The sequence below is a fragment of the Pangasianodon hypophthalmus genome, chromosome 11 (assembly GCF_027358585.1).
Source record: "Pangasianodon hypophthalmus isolate fPanHyp1 chromosome 11, fPanHyp1.pri, whole genome shotgun sequence".
In the NCBI taxonomy this organism is placed as follows: domain Eukaryota; kingdom Metazoa; phylum Chordata; class Actinopteri; order Siluriformes; family Pangasiidae; genus Pangasianodon; species Pangasianodon hypophthalmus.
The window spans coordinates 8244280-8267696 of record NC_069720.1 but is presented as its reverse complement, the minus strand read 5'-3'; the positions used below and the strand labels follow the sequence as shown (position 1 = coordinate 8267696).

The window sequence follows — 23417 nt, the reverse complement described above, 5'->3', positions numbered from 1 at the left end:
GGGCCAGTGGCGCAATGGATAACGCGTCTGACTACGGATCAGAAGATTCTAGGTTCGACTCCTGGCTGGCTCGGCTTTATTTTCAGTCGATTTATTGTTTTACAAATTATGTTACACCCACACACTTAAACAATGTCATCATGATGTATAAACGTTTTTAAGTGTATAAAAATGTCTCATGGTTCTTTTAGGCCAGTATCATGTAATATTTTTGTAAATTATCCACCAAGAGCAGACACAAGACAAAATCTGCTCAAGCAATTTGCTATTACATAAAGTGCTTTTGTACTGTACACAAAATGTGATATAGATCAATGGTTTAAAAAAGTCCATAGTATAAATTTAGCACTGGATTTGCACATAAGGCAGAGATGCAGTTTAATGAAAAATGAATGCACAATAGAAATAAAAGTAAACAGATTTGACTGTCCAATGATTAGCTTGCTATAAGGGATTTTTCCGAACGTCAATGATTGCAGAGTTAGAACCAACGATTCCTAAGTTTAGGCTTGACTTCCGGCTCTCTCTCCGTGGTTTGGTAAGGGACAATGAGCCTGTTCCGCTCCAATAAGCAGCGTTCATGTTCATATTAGGCTGGACAATTCTGTTGGCAGGCAGCTCACAAGCTACCCTCTGCCTCAGCTCCTCCATTACATGCTGGTCTTCAGTGGGGAGGGAAGAGCGCCTCCATGTGGGGGGCAGCGGCGCATTTACTAACTCCCGCATTTCCTCTCTTGACTTGTGAACTCTGTCAGGTTCGGGAGTGTACCTGGTACTGTCTCCACCTGCCTTGCACTGCACCCTGTCTACTCCACCTGCAAAGAAAATCAGATATTTCACCTGATTAAGATGATGACAACTGAAATTTTATAAATATAAAATACATTTATAAAATAAATGTGCACGTAATTTAAGACTCAAGCAAACAAGCTATTGCTCAGTATGTAATTTAGGATATAGATTCTTAATTTACATTACTGATGCATTATGGAAAAAATTAATTATGGCACCGTGAACTAGTTCACTGTAGTCAGTCTGACATTTAACTAAAGCCTCACTCTTGCTCTGATCTCCCATTCCACACATTTCCCTTATTCTGCTGTTGAGCTCCTGATTGGCTGCCTTGCACAGGTTCAGTTCTTTGCTCAGGTTGTGGATCAATCCCTCATACTGTCGCTGTCTACCAGCCAGACCTTCATCCATTTGATCTGTGGAAGAAGCCCAATAAGACTTGTTTCACTTGTATGTAAGTATTTATGTCCACAATACTGTACATTCCACTTGATGACTTGGGAGCCGATTCACAAAAAAGAACAGAAACCTTATAACTAGAAAAGCTTGCACAAATTACTCTCTTTTTTTTAAAGAAATTCAAGCCATCAAACTATTTCATTAAAGCGTATTGTCAGATTTAAAAAAAACAACAACAACAACAAAAAAAAAAACATTTAGATACAAGTGAATTAGAATCCTTTTCAATGTTTTCTTGGGCCCAAAGTAAACATGGTAATTATAAACTGATAAATACACTTCTATAACTATTAATGATTATGCTGACCTTCATACCAGGTATTTTGTTTTGCCCAGTGCTCTCTTTCCTGCTGCCAGTAATCTGCATTTTACATCGAAAATGCAGGTAATGCCATTTCCCTACCTTCTTCACAGTTCCTTCTTTAAAGCTCTTATAGACTGCCTGGCCAAAAAAAAAGGTCACTGTTTGGGTTTAAATAAGCAAATACTTAAAAGCTTATGATTGGATCATTACTGCTGTGATTAATATGTTTCAGCTGGTAACAATTCTTTTAACCTTAACTGATGCAGTGTGTAGCTTCTCATTTCTTAAACAACCATGGCAGATTTCTTATCCCATGGTCGTGGAAAAGATGTTACTGAAGGGGAAAATTGTTGGCCTGCATCAAGCAAAGAAAACAACTAAGGAGTTTGCTGAAATCACTGGAATTGGGTTATGAAATGTCCAGTGCATTAATAAAGCCTGGAAGGATAGTGGTGAACCATCAACTTTACAGCAGAAATGTAGTCGGAAAAAAATCTTGAATGATCGTGATCGGAGATCTTTAAAACGCTTGGTGATGTCACATCGTAAAAAAAAAAATCAACAGGAGAACTCATGGCTATGTTTAATAGTGAAAGTAAGAGCATTTCCACATGCACAGTGTGATGAGAACTTACAGGATTGGGACTAAACAGCTGTGTGGCCACAAGAAAGCCATGGTGAGGCTAATCAGAAAAAATGACTTCAATTTGCTAGGGAGCATAAAGACTGGACTGTGGAGCAATGGAAAAAGGTCATGTGGTCTGATAAAATCAGATTTACCCTATTCCAGAGCAATGGGCGTGTCAGGGTAAGAAGGGAAATGCATGAAGTGATTCACCCGTCATGCATAGTGCCTACTGTACAAGCCTCTGGAGGCAGTGTTATGATCTGGGGTTGCATCAACTGGTCAGGTCTAGGCTCAGACTCACTGTGTGGCAATAAAATGAAGTCAGCTGAGCACCTGAATGTACTGACTGACCATCAGTTATCCCGTCAATGGACTTTTTCTTCCCTGACGGACAGACGTATTCCAGGATGAAAATGCTAAGATTCATCAGGCTTAACTTGTGAAAGAGTCGTTCAGGGAGCATGAGGAATCATTTTCACACATGAATTGGCCACCACAGAGTCCTGACCTTAACCCCATTCAAAGTCTTTGGGATGTGCTGGAGAAGACTTTACGGAGTGGTCTGACTCTCCTGTCCTCAATGCAAGATCTCAGCCAAAAATTAATGCAACTCTGGATGGAAATAAATGTTGTGAAGTTGCATAAGGTTGTTAAAACAATGCCAGGACGAATGCGTGCTGTAATCAAAGCTAAATGAAGTGCAACAAAATATTAGATTGTGCGACTTTTTTTTTGGCCAGGCAGTGTATATCCACAGGAATAACAGCAACATAAAGCCTGGCCTCTGCCTCTTACCCTGGACCAGAATCCCAAACCTTGTTTTGCATGTAATGTGTATAGATGATCTCTGTGCTACCTTAAATTTGTGGGATTATAATTAAGCACTATCTTTAAAGCCCAAGGGAAAATAAAAGTGATTATTTTTCAATTATGTTTAGTACTTTCTAATTATGTTGGGTTTATGGCACACACTATGCAGCTCAAGGGATGAGTAATGAAAGCATGAACAATTGGTTAATTTTTCAAAGCTAACTAATAGGACAGCAAGATATCAATCATTAGAATATTAGGTTCTTCCCAAATAATTCCCAGACTTGCCTAATTAGAAAATTCAGCTGTTTTCTCTTTTTATGATGTTTATATCTTGCTGTTTTTTTTTCTTTCAATTTTCTGGGTGTTTTTTTTTTTAGCCCTTAAGACATCATACATTTAAATATTTTACACTACATTCCCTGTAAATTTACACAAATTAATAATTGTCTGTTGTGCCCTCAGTAACATATACAAAAGAAATAGAAAAACAGGAGCATTGCTCATAAAACCCACATACTCTCCATTTCATTTGATGTTCCATGCTGAAAGTAGAAAACAGCTCTTATTTGAAGTATCAATACAGCTTTTCTTAAAAAAAACTCATAAATCTGAGCAGACTGCTTTCCTATTACTGACAGTATAAGTCAAGAAAGAATCTTATTCTGAATAAATGAACAAACAGGTAAGCGTCTGAGTAACAGAGTTTGTCTGATGAGTTTGATGGTCACCTCGGCACTGCTGCAGCAGGAGCTGCACGTTTCTTTCGTGCTCTTTTTGTTGCTGTGTGAGCCGGCGGTCTGTGTCCAGCTGCTGGCGCTCCAGAGCTGCTTCCAACCACCCAACCAAGTGCTGCTGCTCCTCCACCCGCATCTCCAGCTCAGCCAGGGCCATCTGCAGCTTCCGCTCTTCCTCTCGCAGGGACACCACCTTCACAAGAATTCACAGGAAACATGGGAGAAAAAACAAACAAAAAAAGAAAGGTAAAGAGTAACTATGCTTTCATATTAATGTAACACTAGAAATGAAAAATACAAGGGTAAAAAAATATACAGTCTACTGGTACACTCCCCTTGAGAGTAGACAATAATAACAAACATCATTAAAAAGAGAAGTCGCAGACCTTATCAAAGTACTTGCAGAGCAGAGCGCGTGTCTCAGAGGCAGACAGGTAGGTGAGTTTGGCCATTAGGTTCATCTCCCACTGAGTGAGCATGCTTCCTGATGCCCTCAGCTGCCTCTGCCTCTGTGTGATGGCCTCGTTCTTGTACTCAATGGCAGCGTCCAGTGCCTCTATAGCCTCATCTAGCTGGAACAGAGTGCGCTCCTCCTACAAGTCAGTTAAAAGATAGTGAGCATTTAGACACGATTCCCCTACAGGAAGATCTTCAGAAACCACAAAGCCTTTTCAGGGACTTGCAGGAGGAATCAGAAGGTATTTTCTAGCAGTCCGGGGATGGAACTACTAAGGTGGAGGTTGCTGATTGGTTGAACACAAGCTTAATGACAACCCTCTTACACATCACAAACCTTAAGCTCTTACTAACGCTATATAACAGAGGTGATGGTGAAGCTATGCTTTGGCAGGAGTGTGTCTTGGTACATTTCGTACATAGCTGGAGTATATTTTGTTCATGTTTCTTGTTGCTAACTGCTTGTGGCAAACATCACCAACAGACATGTGACCACTGCTTTTCACGCGTACCTAGTTTAAAAGGTTACAATAATTTTAACATCATATTTCCACAACAAAGCAAAACAATATAAAACAAAACTAACGAAACTTAAATTTCTACAAGTGGTGTACGTCATCATTGTGCGTAATGGTTAGAGGTCCCTGCAGTGTAGCAGGAACCCAAAAACAGGAACTTAAAAGGAATTTAAAATACTGTTACGATCATTAGTGAACATCAGTAACAGCCACAGATATCTATAAGAACCTCTTGTCTGCATGATAATGTGCTAAACCTTCTGTCAAAAAAAAGGGTTTACCTACAAGCCATATCAATATTAAAATACTCGGTTAAGTGGAATTCACCTCAGGAGACAGCAGGTTACCCTGTCGGAGCTTGTCGTCCAACTCTACTCTCTGTTTGAGGAGCTGCTCTTTCTCCTGCCGCAGGTTGGAGATCTCCTGGCGGATGTGCTGTGAGTCTTGAGCACTGCTACTGCGCAGCTGGCCGTTCCGCTCACTCAGCTCCCGCTCCAGCGATTCAATACGGTTCGACAGTGTCGCCAGGTCCTTACTCAGAGCCTGCCGAGTGAAATAAGCATGCTAGACCTTCAGACAGTATTACTATATGCTTCACTAATAACAGTGTTATGTACCTGAGACTGGAAATTTTTGTGAATAAAAAACATTCAGGTTTTGCATAAGCTTAATTGCATATATTTAAGGTTGTAATTTTGCTACAGGGTCTTCACTGGGTTTAACACTATCAGTCAGACTGCTTTTTTATGAGAGCAAGAAGCTTGTCAGGGCAATATGTGTGGAGTTTGCAAGAAATGTTTTGTATCAAATCATACAGGCATTGGATGAACAGGGTCAGACATACCTGGCTAGAGCGGAGTCGTTTGGTCTCCAGGCCGCTACGCTCTAAGAGCAACGCCTCCTTCTTGGCCAGGATCTCCTCTCTTTTGGTCAACTCCCCCTCCAGGTCTTCCAGACCTCTCCTCTGTTCCAGAACCTTCTCCATCTCCTCATCTAGCCATCGCTTCTGTTCTTCTATCTTCTGCTCAGAAGATCAACACCAGTCAAAAAGACTGCAACAGTTTGAACTCTGCTACATTTTTATCTAAAATGCTGTTAGTCTTAGGGGAAATCATAAACTTTGAGACATGATGAAGCATGTTTACCACAGACAGAAATAACACTGTTAACAAAACACAAGCTCAAATACCAGTCCAAGAGTGAGTAAAAGCATAGAGTGTAAACTTAAAACATGCTGAAACAAGCCATGAGACAGTAACACCAAGTCTGCCTATTATAAAACAAAACCACATAAAACCACACAAGCTTAAGGTAGGTTTTAATAAAGACTGAATTTCTGTTTTGATAACACTGTGGTTAGGCTTCTCCAGGTCTTTACCTGCTGTTCCTCTAGTGAGATGACTGAGCCGTTACTGCCGCTCCTTCTTTGCCTTTGGAAGGCAGCAATTTCTTCCGTCTTAATCCGCAGAATCTTCTGCTGCTGCTCGTTCTTTATCTCCAGCTCCTGAAAACAGACAGGTAGCATATACTGTAATCACAAAATTTCGCCACTTCTGATACAAATTTTAGGATCTCTATATTCCAGGCATACACTATACAACTCTATTTTTAAGTGTAAACTGGCTGTAAAATCAGGCGGTATTTCACATGTATCAGCCATCACTTGACATGAAGTGTGTGGGGGGGGGAGGGGCATCAATGCCCAATTAACTACCCTAACAATCTCAGAATGTGGTGTCAGATGAGTGATCATAAGAAATACAGGTGGTACTGGTAAGCTTCTAAGGCTGAAAATCCCATGGTTAATGTGTTCACCTTTACTCGATGTTTGCCTCTTTGCATCTCACTCTCCAGCCTTCTCTTCTGTTGACTCTCCTCTCGGAGGCGCCGCTGTAGCTGGTCCTGCTGTTGCCGCAGGCTCTGCACGCTCCTCTCCAGCTCCTGCACACGCCGCTCACTCTGCACTGACAGAGAGGCCAGCTGCGCAGTGTCCCTCTGCCTCTGCTTCAGCACCTGCAAACATGTGAAACAAAGACATCACACTCAGAGCTGTCCAGTTGATGATGCCGAAGTTCACGCAGAACAAAGGAATGTTTTGGAAATATTACCATGTGGATATTCTTTGACCAGAAAATCTTAAATCACATTTAACAGCCATTTAAGAAAACAAATGAAACAATGTCACAGGCTCTGAGCCACAGATGTTCTCTGTCACCATTATAGACAAAAGCCAGAAGTGCCAACATTGCTAAGTAGAAAATCCTGGCAGGCAGAGAGGAAAAACAGGATCTTACCACAAAAACCCTAGCGTATGCCAGTGTATGGGACAGCATATGCTAACAGCAGAAATGATATTTAACTGCAATCTGTAGACAATTGGATTTATGAGACTCCAGCTGAGTGTATGAGCTTACTTTATACAATAGTTAAAAAAAATGAACACAAGTGTATGTCCGGTCTGCAATTCAGTCCATATCAGTTTATTGAACACAATAAACTGTCTACAACTGGAGTGGAAGATATGTAAGAAGTAACACACAACAGGCCTTGCCGTTGTACGAAAATAATGCACACACTGAAAGAGAATATTAAATAACAATGCACAGCACATTCTACCTTGTTTTTAATTACTGAACAACATACCTGTTAATATAGAAATGCAACACGCAGGTTTTTAATTAAAAACAAAAAAAGCACATTACATTCTTTGCATACACTTCTTCTAGCGAGTGTGATATTGGAGAGGATATTGGGGGAACCTAGTTAGCCAATTTGTTTTATTATTCCCCCTAGAAATGCTTCAAGCAACAAAAAAATCTGGTGCAACTGCTTCTTAATAATTAATTGCTACTTTTTTTTAAAGCAGTCGAAGAGACTCCAGTCTTCTTGTTGGCTGCTGGCTCACGAACTTCGCCTAGATGAAGTCAGTGCAAAGTTTCCCTTCAGTGAATTATCTTTTTAAAAAATTCACATTTAATTTGTCTGACTACTGCTTTAGAATAAAAAAATTGAAAATGATAAGGCTAGATGTTGACACCTTGACAAAAATTTTACTGGTCAGCTTCTAGCATGAATTTGAAATAAAATAATCACATATTTGTCTCTATGATCCAGTCATTTCAATGTGTTATCAATGTAATACAGTACATGAAGGATACATTAAAAGCTGCCAATGATTCAGCATGGTTTATGGTTCCAGTGTAATATGATGTGATATAGCAGCAAATTATTTACTTTACTTGTAATCAGGCAATAAGTGTTAGCTTTCAGAGATAGAGGCCATGCCTCCTTCACTGCGACTGGCAGGTATAGACATGCATGGGGGGAAAAGAAAGCACATGAGAAAAAATAAAGGAATAGGGTTAATCGCACTGAAAACAATGACACTTTTTAATGGATACACGAAGCGTTGGTTTTAATGTACCTAGATACAATGCATGATTCAGTACAGTGAATCTGTACAGTACAGCTGGGCTGTCAAACTCAGGTCCCAGACCACAAGATTCAGCCCATGAAGACCTCATCAGGTGTGTTAAATGAGGTTGAATAATGAGAAAATTAGAACTTTGTAGAGATGTGATCCCCATGATAAGACTCTAACACTTCTGCACTAGAGAATAATCACATGTCGACAAATTATTGACATATAGAGATGAAAGTGTTCTAGTAATAATAAAGGCATTTTATCCAAAGTAACTAGCATGCATTGCAAGGATTTATTTTTCCATGTGTCATTAGTGTTCCTATAGGTATTGTAAGGTCTTGTGATCTGGATTACACTCCTAGCTCAAGTGCCTGAGGAAAATCTCTAGAAGAAAAATGGTGAAAGGATGGTTATAGCTGCAGGCCTAACATGCTTTGTCCCAATGTCTTAATACTCCACTGGGAAATCAACTCTTCAACCCTCCAGTAAAAAGCATAGAGCCACTGCTCCCTTCAAATTTAATTGCCAAGATAAAAAACATGTGATCTTTGCTTCCACAATACATTGCTGTTACGTTGGTAAATAGATTATATGGGTGACAAAGCCCACAAATTAAGAGTCAGGGATAAAATGACAGTATGATTTCATCGAACAAATCCAGCAGGTGCTGAAAGGGACGCTTGCCAAAATAAAAAAAAATCACCATGGATACATCTGTTTTAAACTGCAGCACAGAGGAAGTGGCAGGAAAGCTTCAAACAAGATGAGAATGTTTCTGCCATTTTTTTCTGTACCCTCATGCAAAATGGCTCGCACAGTTTAACAGAAACATTTATTTTAAACCTTAATTTCAATGGCCAATCTACTTTAAAAATTTAGTTCCCTTTCAAGCTACATTTTAAAAAAAAGTCCCTAAACCTGGGATGCAGAAAGATGTTCTACATCGGGGTACTGGAATTTTAAGCCGCATACATGTGGCGTGTGCCATGACACCACACCCAAACAACTCAAATAAATTCATTCAATTCATTATTCTTTTAACAAAGAATTGTGTCTTGATTGCTTTGATATAGTCTCCTTAATTTCATTCAATAATTTTCTGTAACATCACAGATCTGACAGTACTGTAAATATGACTGTAACATAAATGACACGTTTATATTAATGCACTTGTTCTAATACGTTATCGTGTCTATAGTAACGGCTCATACACATAATCAAAAGGTTAGTAACAAACATATTATGAAATGGGTTGTTTAACAATGACAAGAGTATAATCATTGACAGTGTGAAGTCTTGAATATAGGTGCTTTGTAACAGTCAGTAATCTCCCCGACACGGAGGCTAGTTCATGTTATTGATTACATTATAGTAGCTATACACAGTCATCCTCTCACCAAGAACTGCTTTTCTTTTCTCTCTTGAAGTTAATGAGACAAAAAAAGCAGTTTGTCATGTTACTGAGAAACCAGAAAGTGCAAACTCCTCTGTCCTGAAGACTCGATTTTCGTGGATGTTCCATAACATCAAACAGATAAAATGCGTGATGTGTTGTTCATTAAAAAAATGTACAGATGTAATCGTTGACAAATTGCTGTGGCATAAGAGGCTATCTCTGACATACAAACTCAAATTTCAATCTTTGTTTATCTATATTAGTATTATTTTCAATTTTTTTCACAGTTGCATTTAAAGGAATCAAGTTGGGGGTGCTGCACCCCCTACTTTCCATGTCCTCAGATGAAACATTGATTCCATAAAATCAGGCAATGACTTGAAAGAGAAACACTGCTCCACCTGACCAACTTGGTAAGCAAGGAATAAAAAAAACTGATGGGGTGTGCTGTTAGAGGAAAATAATCAATGTGAGTTGATTGGCTTTCCTATAACAGCATGCCCCAAAGTGTTTTATTCTTCTTACACCACAGCCAATTTCTAATGATTACAACTGTGTATTTATAAAAGAACAAAACATTGTACTTTTTAACTGCTTATAGTAACATATCATGTTGTGGAACATCCACAAAACAAGCTAGTTCCTGTTGTCATTTACGTTATAGCAGCTATAAACAGTTCCCCCACACCTGCTGACCAATCGCTATCAAGACTTCAACAGCACTGAGTTATAGTATTTTAATGACCAAGCAATGATTATTGAAGCTGTCAGAAGCCCGTTTGGAAGCAGCTGTAAATTAGGTTTAATAGATGTAATTAACATGACAAATGTAATTAAAAGCCATTTTATGCTGGAATTCCTGTTTAACAAACATTCGCTTACACAACATGCTAGTTTTACTTCCCAAAAACACATGTAACAGCCTGACCTGCACTTTGCTTTGTGCAGCTGCAATCTTTCTCCTGCACTCCTGGGCTTTAGAGCGGTCAGCGGCATCACGACTGCCCTGCACCTCTAGCTCCTGAAGTTGTTTGTGGGCCTCGGTGAGCTCGGCTCGTGCCTGCTCAGCCTCCTGCTCCAGCTCGGCTACCTTTCGGCTGTACTGCCTGTTCATGGCTTGGGCATCTTTCCCTGCGAACACATCATCGAGATCCCATCATGGGCAATGAGTAGAGACATGCTGGGTCAACAGTCTAATATGACAAACGAGTGTTTACACTCATTGAAACAATAATACCAGAGCAGAAAGAAAATCATTATGTCAATGATTCAATTGTGCTTAAAAATTTACAGAAATTTTATATTTTATTGTTTCATATAATATACATCTTTTACTTCATGCCAGGGGATTCTGATTCTGCCCTGGGACACTGTGTATATTTATGCAAGGGGTTCTCATGACTGGCACTGCTTTATAGCTCACTAGAATTTAAAATCACACACACACACACACCCTTATATCTGGATGATCAAAATTACCTGTTTTGACCAACTCCTTGATGAGATCCTCCTTCATCCGGATGGTGACAGAGAGTTCTCTGATCTTCTGCTGGGCCAGGAGCAACCCTCTCTCTGAGCCCATCTCCCACATGCAGCCTCTTAGACTCTCCAGCACTGAGCTCTCCCCTACACTGCTGTTAGCTATTCACAAAACACAGTCAGACTGTCTGTACACAGGGATGCTAACTGCTACATGCTCTTCTATCAAATACTGAAACTTCATACTTCACCAAACAAATGCTAAGTACACAACGGAAGCTAGAAGCATTGCACAAATTAAAACTAGGCTAAACAGAGTTTTGCCATCTTTCATTTATTTTTAGTCACCTTAGCATTTTGGGGGAAATAAAACAACATTAAAGAAATGTTCCTGCTGCTCATTCAGGGTTAGTATAATACTGATACAAGAATATACATGGAGCATGCTGCAGTTATGAATTGAACTGTTCTGTGGAAAAAAAAAAACCACTCAAACAATGTCTCATCATAGGATGTATAATCATTTATATAAATACAGTATATATATAGCAATGCTGTTGCACAGTAATAATTACTTCCAAGGTGCTTTTATAAACTCAGTCACTGTCATTACTACTGTAATTAGCAGTCATGTCAAAGTGTAGGCAAATAATAACTAATAGAATTATTCGATAATTAAGAATACTTGAAAATGCCACAGGCTAAAGTGCCCCTAGGTGTGAGTAAGTGTATGAAGGGGTAACCAGGATAAAGGAGATAATGAAGATGAAAATGTCACTCAATATTTAAAACTATTTATAAAATGTCTACAAGATTAATAGAAAATAAGATATAGTTAAATGCAATACTTGTACTCATGAGCAAAAGGTTTTGTTTTGTTCACTAAGATGCTGAAATTTGTGATATAGTGCAGCCCTTACAACTGGATATATGTGTTATTAGAAATATTAGCGACAACAAAATCAACCACTGTCTGTGTTGGTTTTCGTATTCACTAAAGGTACTCTCTCTATTCTGGAGGCCAACTTTTTAATTATTGTCCTAACAGTGGATTTTCAGATGTTATAGATAGTTATTTTAATCACCAGTGTCTGATTTATGAAGGTCAACACACTTTTGGCTCATTTCATTTGTGTAATCTAGAATCTTCCCATGTTAATGGGAAATGTGGACTCTGTGTCACCTCATATTTATACCCCAGTAGAACAGGAAGTCATGGATGACTGCTTTAAAAAAGTAAAATATTAATGGAAACGTTGTTCGGTTACATTTTGCCCATAAGAATTTCTAGGGGTGCCAATAATTGTGACATATGTAGTTTTGTTTCAGAAAAAAAAAAAATTCTTATAATAAGTTTAATTGAATTAAAGACTAAATTTCTCTCATATTTTCAGTATAAAAGTGATTAAGCCAATTAACAGTAAGACCTTTTTTTCAAAAAGTTTTTAACCTGTCACTATCAAGAGTGCTAATAATTCTGAAGCTGACTCTACTTTAAACCGTTTCAGTACTGAACTCACAAGTCCTTCTGCTGTAGTGTAATCCTGGAGGGTGGCCAGGCCCCAGGACCTGAGACAGGGTTCCCCTAGCTCTTCTGGGTGATCCTTGAAATGGTGAATCCTTCTTTGACCAGGTAATATTCATGCATCTGTAGAAAAGCAATATGACTACAGAATCCAAGAATCCACAATAAAGCTACAGACAAAGAATTAAAGCTATATTTAGATCAGCGACTGCACTATTTGACAAAGCAAATAATATGTCTTGCAATCATTCAACCGATCATTAGAGTGGAGTGTGTGCAAGTGTTTTTCACACCCACCAACTCTAAATAACAACTCTAGAATCACATTTCACTATGCTGCCTACATATTACATTTCGGTTCAGAGCACCCTTCATGCTAATTTGCTGCCTCCTTCTTTTTACCCTGCGTTCAAAGTGATTTTTCGCCTCACTTCACTCAAGTCACTGAATGTTGCTTTCTATCTTGAGATACCACCAGGTGTTATGGTTTCCGTGGTTGCCCCTTCCGTGGTTGCCCCTGAAATATGGCCACAATCAAGTGTCACTATCCCTCACTCCCATTAGTAGTTTTCAATAGTTAAACTCCACTCAACTCAGTTGCTCACCCTGCACATACATTGAAAATGAATGACGTTCAGATGCTTTGTTGCACTGTGTTCAGTTTAGGCACAGGCCTACACTTGCACCCCTGATTTGCAGTCTGAAGTAAGCACTAATGTGCTATAATTCACAGAGGGTAAACATCACTGCTTATTCTGAGTGAATCTACTTATTTGTAGAGAAACAGCAAAATAAAGAGTACCATCCATACTTGCGTTTGTCTTTGACGCCTCTGTTAGGAGTGTTCTCGCCTTCTCTGTCCTCTCTGCAGGACTCGCACTCCTTGTCCCACTGAGACTTTTCAGAAAATGAATGGCTGTCTGCAGAAACACTCAGGCCAGTCTGAAAGCATAGAATATAGAGAACATTATTTTCACTGCAAAACACACTATTATAAGGCAGACATTTAGAGAAGATTATCATAGTGCATCTCACAACAAGTAAGTGATATAGTGTCCCACACTGAGTGGGTGCAGGAGGGTATTCTACCAAGATGGTATACGATGATGTGGGAATATCACATAGCTACACAGTTAACATTCTGCTATACCAGTAAATGATGATGTCACAAACTATTTAAAGGTTTGATGCCTATGAAAATATCACAAAACTTTTAAAACAGGGTAGCAAACAGACCAGGCAAAATACAGGCAATTTCCCCACAAAATTACTGAATCCTTACACTGTTACTGCATATTAAATAGCTCCCTACTGCCCTGATGGCACCTAGCTAGGAGGCTAGGTAGATGCATAGGCATCATTGCCCACACTAGCTAGCTAACATATTCCTCTGTACTTGAATGGTGGTTATATAGTGAGATACTGAAAACCATGATATTTTGCACAGATATACAACCAAATAGATGATAATGGCATTTTATAAACAGCAATGTGGAGTCCCTTGGACATGCTGATCCTCCCCCTAAATAAATTATTGTCTATAAAATATAATTTGCAAACATAATGAAAACAAGTGCGTATAACCAAAATGCCACATTTTCACACATCGGTACCATTGCATGTTTTATGTCATTGCTTTCTGAGCATAATTGATGTTAGCTTGTGTACATACTGTCTAGAGTTACTCAAAGAATCAAGAATCAATCTGGCTACACAATTTTCTCTTGCTATATTAGACTAACTTAGGAAGTTCAATTAAGCAAGTAAGCTGACTCACAAAAGCTAACAATGCATGATGGATTTAGCTGTTAGGACTTTAGGATTTTTCTTATTTAAAACGTACAAACATAAAGTACATTATATACTAAGTGTTGTTCTCTGTAGAAAATATATTCTTTGTGAAGAAAAAGAACATTAAAAATTGAAAAAAAAATGATGCTGCTGAAACTGTGGCTTCAAAATATTCAAAAGGCTGGCTGTATAGTTATCATAGAATAATATTTTCACTCCTGCTGCTGACCCTCAATTCACTGCACCATCTGTGACAAGTAAGACACTTTTTTACTGTCTGTTTTTTAACATAAAAAGGGAAAAGTATCTACCTGTCGTGCAGGGGTTCCTCCAACCTCTCCATTGCAGAAAGGTGTCAAATGGCCTGGGGCAAGGCTTGCTTGCTGTAATGAGTTGATAGGTGCAGTGTGGGGTCTCTGTGTCAGCTGCAGTAGCCCCATCCCCGGATGGGCCAGAAGACACTGCAGCTCCTCTATGAGGTCCTGCTGCTCCTGGAGCTTATCACTCTGAAAGGGAGGCCAAAGCCAAGGCACAAAATTGAGATATACAGGCGTTAAAAACACCAAAAATACATCTTTCACCTTTGCTGAAAGTCAAATGTACATGAATTCTCTAACCTGCTGTTTGTACTGTTCCATTGCATCTTCCAGTGCAGCAAGGAAGTCTGTGTTTTCCTGCTCTAATCGCTGGATCTGTGCTTGCAGCTGGGAAATGTAGTTCTCCCTTTCCCTGTTCCACTCTTCTTTCACATCTGGCTCCTGGGCAACAGAAACATGTAAGCAAATTACAACATAAGGTATGGAATAAGAGATAACCCAAGTGGTAGGGTTTTTCACACAGAAAGCAACAAATTGGTCTCTGTGCCGCCTGCCTCTCTGTACTTCCCTAAGATGGAGAGGAAAAATCACTGGCATCTCTTAAATGATAACCATGGTGAAAGCAACACTAAACACAGCTAGTGTTTGCCAATAGGCTACATGCTGAAAACTGAAAATTCCTGACCGCAAATAATTAAAATAACTTATGGCCACCTTTTTCATATATTATTTTAGCAAATATAAACATGACTATTTGGGTGAAGCTGTTTAGAAATGTCAGCGACAGCAACAGAGGTAAGTTAGCATGCTACCAGACTTCTTTACAGAAATTATATCACACACATGCTAGCTAGCATTTTACATTCTTCATTGTGATTTCATTACTATCTGAAAAAGATTAATGACATCTTAAGTTTGCTAGGCAAGCTGAAATTGTTGGCCGACGCTGGCATGATTTTTGCACCATGACCTGAACTTTGTGATTCTGACAGGCACCACATGCGCAATTATTTCTCAGGGTCGAGCATGCATGCCACACCGCCTGCCACTCCGTCTGTGTCGCTCGGCTTGCCTGCTTGTCACTCACAGAAAATGAATGCAGGGTGAGTGACTGTCACTTCTCATGCGAAAATTCCTTAAAACGACCAAGAAGATGAGCAGTGCTACCAGCTTTGGTTAGTGTCAGACATAAGAATTAACTGACACATAAATAAGGCCTAAATGAGACCTATTCCCTAAGATATTGGAGCAGATACTGTAATGAATTTAGGCCTCTGGGTGTATTTTGGTCAATGTATGAATAAAACTGTCGGATGTCCCACCTGGCACTTTAGAAGCTCCCGTCCTTTTTTTAGTGCAGTGGTGTCCTCAGTGGAACTGCTCTCAATGCCACTGTCCAGCCCCGAGGCTGTACTCAAACCGCTGCGCTCTTCCTCAACAGCGCAAAGCCACTCCTTCACACGCAGCAGCTGGCTCGGGTTTAGCGTTCCCTCCCCCTGCAGCTCCATCAGCAGCCTGTAGGCTGAGTCTGTGCATGTCCTGTAGTGGGTGCTCTCCGCCTGCAACTTGCTCACATCTGGTTCAAGGGAACGCAACTGGCGTTCGGGCTCTGAACGAGCAAGGATTCGGGTCTCAGAGCGCTGCCGGTTCTCCAGAGCTCGCTTTAGAGCTTTGATCTGGAGTTCCAGGCTTTCCACTCGATCTGGCTCACCATGGCAGTTCACCATGGCTCGGTTTTGAATGTTGCGAGCTCGTTTAGCATAATTGAGGGTGTTAAGACTTTCGTCAAAGTCAGAGGATGACGGACTGATGCAGGCAATCATGAGTGTTTTGGCATTGCCTCCAAGAGAGTCTTTTAAGATTCTAATGGGGGAAAATATACAATTCTGTATTATATCATTCTTTCAAGGAACAGGTAAAAACTAATAATTGAAAGTGTCACTAAGCATAACATAAATCATGCTAACTGGTCCCTAGGGCTGGCCAATATGAAAATATAATCACAATACAATTTTATTATAGTACAGCAGGTATCTTCAATACTGTCATAACACCTATTGTTAATCAATATATAGTTTGATTGTTACTCAATCAGCTAGCAAGTAGATGACTGGATTTTAAAATCTATTTTTGTATCCATAGTTATTTTTACTCCTCTCTTTATTGAAAAGTGTATTTCTGTATATGTTAAAAAGCATTCCAAATATCCATCTTCCAAAAATTCCAAATATGCCATCTTAACATCTTTGTGGACATCTGACCATCACACCCATATGTGCTTTTTGAACATCCCATTTTAGATTTAGTCCCCTTTTTGACGTTATAATAACCTCCACTTTTCTGGGAAGGCTTTCCACTAGATTTTGGATCGTGGCTATGGGGATTTGTGTTCACTAAGCCATAGGAGCATTAGTGAGGTTGGGTACTGATGTTGGGTGAGGAGGCCTGGGCTGCAGTCAGCATTCCAGTTCATCCCAAAGGTGTTCTACATATGGGAGAACTACATATGGGTTTGATGGTCAGGTGTCCACAAACTTTTGGCCAAACAGTGTATTCCACCACCACTGATCCCTAATGGCATTCCTTCACTACTAGCACTTTGTTAAATTTTTGTATTCCTTTATATAGATCACAATAAATAATTATCTAATGTCTAATTCAAAAGAATTACTGTACAAGAAATCATTCTCTGGGGTGCACTATACATCAAAATAAAATTTAATCTAAACTTCATACCTTGTGATTTTGGAGTCCCTGTAAGGAATATGACTGCCTTTCCTTTTTGGGTCCCCTAGCGCCCCGATCACGTTTCCCAGAGCAAGAAGCCCACTGTTAATCTGAATGCTCTCCTTGAGTCGCTCCCCAGTGTTGCCAGTTTTAAGAATTCGCTCGGATCCAGCCAGATCCACAAAGTGGAATTTAGAGGATAGGATCTGTGAGTTCCTGCTGGCAGCCCGAGAGCCACCGCGCCTCTGCTCCATCAGCATGGTGAAGATGGTGTGAGAGCGGCTGGAGTGAGGGTTCATCTGAGTGGCTCCTGTGTGGCGGGCCGTGTTTCCGGATTCTAAAAGACTTAAGACCTCATCAAGCCCCTCCACCTCACATTCTTTCACTCCACACAGAACTGTGGAGAAGAAAAGCACAAAAAAACACATTCTTGTATCTTCAAAGCAGACTTGTGGTCAGGAGTCTAGAGGGAATAAAGTTGGCTGCAGCTACAGGAGAGATTCACAGAATACCACCATTGGGACTGGGCAATAATAAAATCATACAAGCTGATGTAAGTATTTCAGATGTATAAAAATAATGCTGTAAATAGGTTACATATAATCTTGACTTGCTCTTTGATGCTGAATTACATTGTACAAAATTCAATTACTGTATCAGTTTTTATGTCCTTTGAGCATTTTATGCGTATAAAACAAACAATAAAACAGGTTGAAGTTTTATGAAAATTGTGACACACATGGGTAGGTCTTTCTACCACAGCAACAAATTATTGTGTTAGTATCTATTATACTCCTGCAAATATTCTTCCATGATATAAGGGGTTAGGCTATGTGGGCCTCAGTAGGAGCTATTTGGTCACTCATACACACAGTAATAAACAAGCACATACTCTTCTACAAACATGTTTTGACATGTGACATGAGTTGAAAATGTTATTAATGGGGCCATAGCCTGACTCTGGAATGATTTCAGACTAACGCACCTTCAGGTCTCACTGCCAAACAACTGTACTACATGGTAAACTGCAAAAACGCAATGCTACTAATGTACTGTAAAATTATACCGGTTAAATATTTGTCTAACATATACTACTTTTCATAACTGAGCATTTATGTTTTAGGGAGGAAGTGAATGGCATAAGAGACTTCCTCTAATATCCAGTATGACAAATAAAAAGACTTTTTTTCACCTGAAATCATGAGTAAAATGTAGTCAGTGCTACCATTTCCTATGTAAAGAGGCAGGCTAATTTGAGATCCATTTATTGGAAATGTATCAAGAAATGGGAAATGCCTGCAGAGTTCTCAGCGACAACTGTGGGCACACTGTATTCACAAACAAGCCCACAAATGCATCCGTAAACTGTCTATTTAAGCTCCACTTATTCCAAGAGCTTTTGAATTCTCATGATCCAAACGTAAGAATTTAGTCAATCCTGTTATAATTTCAGCAATGAGGATGTTTATACACCATTTCTGAGTGACTGACATCTGTTAATGCCAATTTCAACATATTTATCATTTGATACAAACTAAAATACAGTTGCTAAGAAAACGAACAGTGAAAATTATGAACTCGTCATGGCAATATTGTTTATTTTTGAATGAGAATGACTGCTTGCTTATATATTTTTGGGTGCATACTCAAGTATAAATATTACCTGCACACAAACTGATATTTGAATAGCTGTGCAAATTCGTACACGGCAATGAAGAACATGACATTTTGCTTAGGCATTTCACAGATTTCACAGGAAACCCTGAGCTAACTTAAGCTCCTCACCTATACTGCCCTTGTCATCCTCCCGGATATGAATGTCCTTGCTCGCTGTCTCCACTTCCAAAAGGTCTCTGAAGATTTCCTTGTAAACCTCGAGGTAGGACACTCTGACGGAGAAGTCGCTGAGGTCATTCTCGTCCAGGAGCTTGAAGATCTCAGCCACTGCTCTGGGAATGATTCCTTGCTCGTCATCACTGAAGGAGGCTGCAGCCAAAAAAACAGCAGTGGGTTCGTGATCACTCTCCACAGCCAAATGCCAAAAAGCAAGATCTCAGATGGCAAGAGGGGCTGTGCTTTCGAGCAGTGACAGCTGCACCGGGGGAAGTGTTGTTGGCATCCCAAATGTGTGTGAACTCATAAGAAGATTTTAACAAGAAGCAAGGAACCATCTTCAAACCCAGAAAATCGCTGGCCTTGATAGAACACAAAAACTCTATAGTTGTCATGACAAACACTTTTTAAGATAAGACTAGTATAAATAAATTAAAATACACTGAGGCATATCAGTGTGTCATGATTTCTTTCAGGAAATATGTGATGGTGAAATTACATTTTATACTGTGTAGGTACACTGACTTGCCATTTTATCATGTACTCCAACCATATAGGTGCAGTTGTAGGTGGTAGAGTTATTGAGTGTAGCTCATCTGTTACTATACAGTGTGTCAATCCCCCTGGACCTCATCCATCAGTGAAAGGGACTCCCATAGGACCACTACTAACCAAAGACTCTCAACCGGTTTCACACCTGTGCTGAGAATCATCAACCAAAATATCATGCCAACAACAGTCTAGAACTGAGCTTTTAAACTCCTAGAACGTGCTCCAACATGGTAGGTGTGACAATAATGTGGACAGACTGTCCTGTGCTAAGAATAATCCACCACCCTAAGAATATCTACTCAATAGTGGTCCTTTTACACTGATGGATGATCTAGAGGCAGTAAATATATAGCTATAAAGTGCAACTATATGGTAACTTGTGGCCGAGTAAATACTTTCATTAGATATTTAAGTACTAAAACAAGACAAGGCATGCTGTTATAGGAAAATAATCAATGATGGGGTGATGCAAAGCCAAGGTACTGTTACCACCCCAAAAGTGTCTTACTCCCCTTATACCACAGCATTTGCCAATGCTTCTACATTTTTTTTAATCCATGTACAGCTGTACAGTTCCATGTTGTGGAACTTTCACAAATCACTTATAACAGCTATAAAGAGCTGTTTCTTCACCAGCCTCTTTTTTCTGTCTTAAAGTTAATAAGCAGCTCATTATGTTACCCAGAAATCACAAAGCCCTCCATTCTCAAGACATACCAGAAAACCAAAGCACTGACACTGGGGACTCCTTCCACAAAATCACAGAAAATTTCACCAAATTAATATAAATCTGTGATTTGCCTACTGTTCAGACCGAGCTGTTACAGAAAATTAATCAACACCTTCTCACCAGCCAGAATCAAGAATTCAACAGCACTGCAGTATAAGACTAGAAACAGGCCACGTTTCATGTGATTTGTGAGATCAGCTATATCACATGAAATATATTTCATATATATATATATATATATATATATATATATAATATATATATATATATATATATATATATGTTATATATAATATATATATATATATATATATATATATATATATAAAAACATACTCACATATATTAGCCTCTCCAATCGTGTAGGTTTTGCCTGAGCCTGTCTGACCATAAGCAAAGACAGTGGCATTAAAACCCTGAAAGAAGGCCTCGATGAGGGGTTGGACGCAGGTTGCATATACATCCTCTTGGACAGCACTTTCCTCGAAAACAAAGTCAAAGTGGAAGTGGCGATCATGGCCGAGAGTAACCCTTTTATCTTCAGGCAGTGCAGTGATGCAGCTCTCATGGTTGTGCAGGATTTCTTTAGGGAGCAGCGGACGTACTCGCACTGCCACCTGCACGGCTGTGTCCTCGGCCTTGCCCTGCTGGTGTGGCACTTTGGGAGACATGACCTCTGTAGAAGTGCTCAGGATCCTGCATCCATTCTCCTTTTTCTCCAAAAGATCACTGAAAGAAAAAAGTATTTAAAATTGATCACATTCAGAGGGAGCTAAACACATTTATGTGGGAGCTACTAATTGGGCTGTTATTTTCACTACGCATGAGAACGATCACAAAAATCACACTGTGGCGAGATTTTTGTGGTGACACTAAATACTATGGGATACTTTAGCAACACTTTGAATAGCTTTTTATCAGTACACCAGCAATAATATGTAATTGCTATAAATTTAGCCGCATTAATGAACAGAAACCATTTGTCTGGTCATTTTGATCATTTTATATCCATTCTCTGGATATGAAACCAGTTTTGTGCTTTGGGTATTTTGGAGAGTCTGCATTTTACACACAAGCCACATCACATTATGTGTGAAATCTTGTAGGTTAAATACAATCCCCAGTGTTTCTAACAATGGCAAGTTAACTGGCAAAGTGTGTACTAATTAACAATATATTTATTTTATTGTTATTATTATTATTATTATTATTATTAATGGTAGTAGTAGTACGTTGTAATAAATACTGTTTTAGTTAGCAGCTTTAGGACTGTTTGCTAACTTTAAGTTATCTAGAACACTTTCTTCTGCTAAGTTTATTATTATTATTATTATTATTATTATTATTATTATTTTGATGTTTTACGTTTTAAAAAACATTACACTACATTTGGAAACACTCCTATAACACAACCATGAGAAAGTATTTTTGAAATTACCAACAAGTAACAAGAAACGCACTGATTAAAAAAAAAAAAACATAAATTAGCTGTTTTTATAAGTTTGGTAGATATACAGTGTAACGTCTAACTTTGTTAGCTCTGATGCTACAAGCGTTAGCTAGAAAAAAAGACCCGCTAGCCAGCTAAGTTACACAGAGAACCAAAAAAGTTAGCTGCATTTAATTTTTAGCTTTTAACATTTAAAACATTCAGCTTTTAATACGAACAGCATTCTGACTGTCTGTTAATGGTCGGACTTACCGCTTACCTACTAAAACAAAAATTGTGGCAAACTGTGATTTGCGAAAGTCTATAATAAATTTACAAACTTACTGTTTCCGACTCCATGTTTTTTCCCCAAAGGCACAAAAGCGTTTTCTTACCACCCGTATTCCAAAAATCCCGCCTCCTAAGCTATGATTGGCTAGCATCCCGGGTTCCTCTCTACTATTGGTGGATCTCGTATGAATAAGAATTATTAGCCAATCCTAGCACAGGACACGGGATTTAATGGAATACGAGTGGGGGAAACGCCATACACCCCATCGCGCTTCACCCAGCGGAAAACAGCCTTCTTGATATTCCATGGACGCGGAATCAGAAAGGTCTGAGCCACAGAAATGTTACTGTTGAAGCGGGTTTGGGTTACATGTCCTGCCCAAAACACATGCAGCCGCCTTACTGATTAGATTTTTTTTATTTTAGATAATGATTTTCATTTAACCCCTTAAACCTGATTCCAAATTTGATTCAGTGCGTCTGTAACCTTACAGTTACAGTTATAACCTTACAGTTACAGTTATAACCTTATAGTTATAACCTTATAGTTATAACCTTTCAGTTACAGTTATAACCTTTCAGTTACAGTTATAACCTTATAGTTATAACCTTACAGTTACAATTATAACCTTTCAGTTACAGTTATAACCTTATAGTTATAACCTTATAGTTATAACCTTTCAGTTACAGTTATAACCTTTCAGTTACAGTTATAACCTTATAGTTATAACCTTATAGTTATAACCTTTCAGTTACAGTTATAACCTTTCAGTTACAGTTATAACCTTATAGTTATAACCTTACAGTTACAATTATAACCTTTCAGTTACAGTTATAACCTTATAGTTATAACCTTATAGTTATAACCTTTCAGTTACAGTTATAACCTTTCAGTTACAGTTATAACCTTATAGTTATAACCTTACAGTTACAATTATAACCTTTCAGTTACAGTTATAACCTTAGAGTTACAGTTATAACCTTTCAGTTACAGTTATAACCTTACAGTTACAGTTATAACCTTATAGTTATAACCTTATAGTTATAACCTTATAGTTATAGTTATAACCTTATAGTTATAACCTTATAGTTATAGTTATAACCTTACAGTTACAGTTATAACCTTATAGTTATAACCTTATAGTTACAGTTATAACCTTACAGTTACAGTTATAACCTTTCAGTTACAGTTATAACCTTTCAGTTACAGTTATAACCT

General features: G+C 38.8%; 1 protein-coding gene and 1 non-coding gene across 2 annotated transcripts; one reads left to right on the top strand and one right to left on the bottom strand.

The window, feature by feature from the left end:
• Nucleotides 1–73, top strand: trnar-acg (transfer RNA arginine (anticodon ACG)). The gene has a single exon. It is a non-coding gene; the product is annotated as a tRNA-Arg (tRNA).
• On the bottom strand, nucleotides 54–22338 carry kif7 (kinesin family member 7). Its single transcript, XM_026930723.3, has 19 exons — nucleotides 22253–22338; nucleotides 20819–21207; nucleotides 19149–19349; nucleotides 17373–17760; nucleotides 15959–16499; nucleotides 14937–15077; nucleotides 14631–14825; nucleotides 13340–13470; nucleotides 12524–12651; nucleotides 11004–11165; nucleotides 10453–10655; nucleotides 6520–6717; nucleotides 6083–6208; nucleotides 5549–5725; nucleotides 5032–5247; nucleotides 4117–4323; nucleotides 3725–3923; nucleotides 1059–1208; nucleotides 54–815 (listed from the first exon to the last, which is right to left on the bottom strand). Exons 2-19 carry the CDS (start codon nucleotides 21147–21149, stop codon nucleotides 445–447), a joined length of 4065 nt encoding a protein of 1354 aa, XP_026786524.2. The 5' UTR covers nucleotides 21150–21207; nucleotides 22253–22338; the 3' UTR covers nucleotides 54–444.
• Between the last annotated feature and the right edge of the window lie 1079 nt (nucleotides 22339–23417).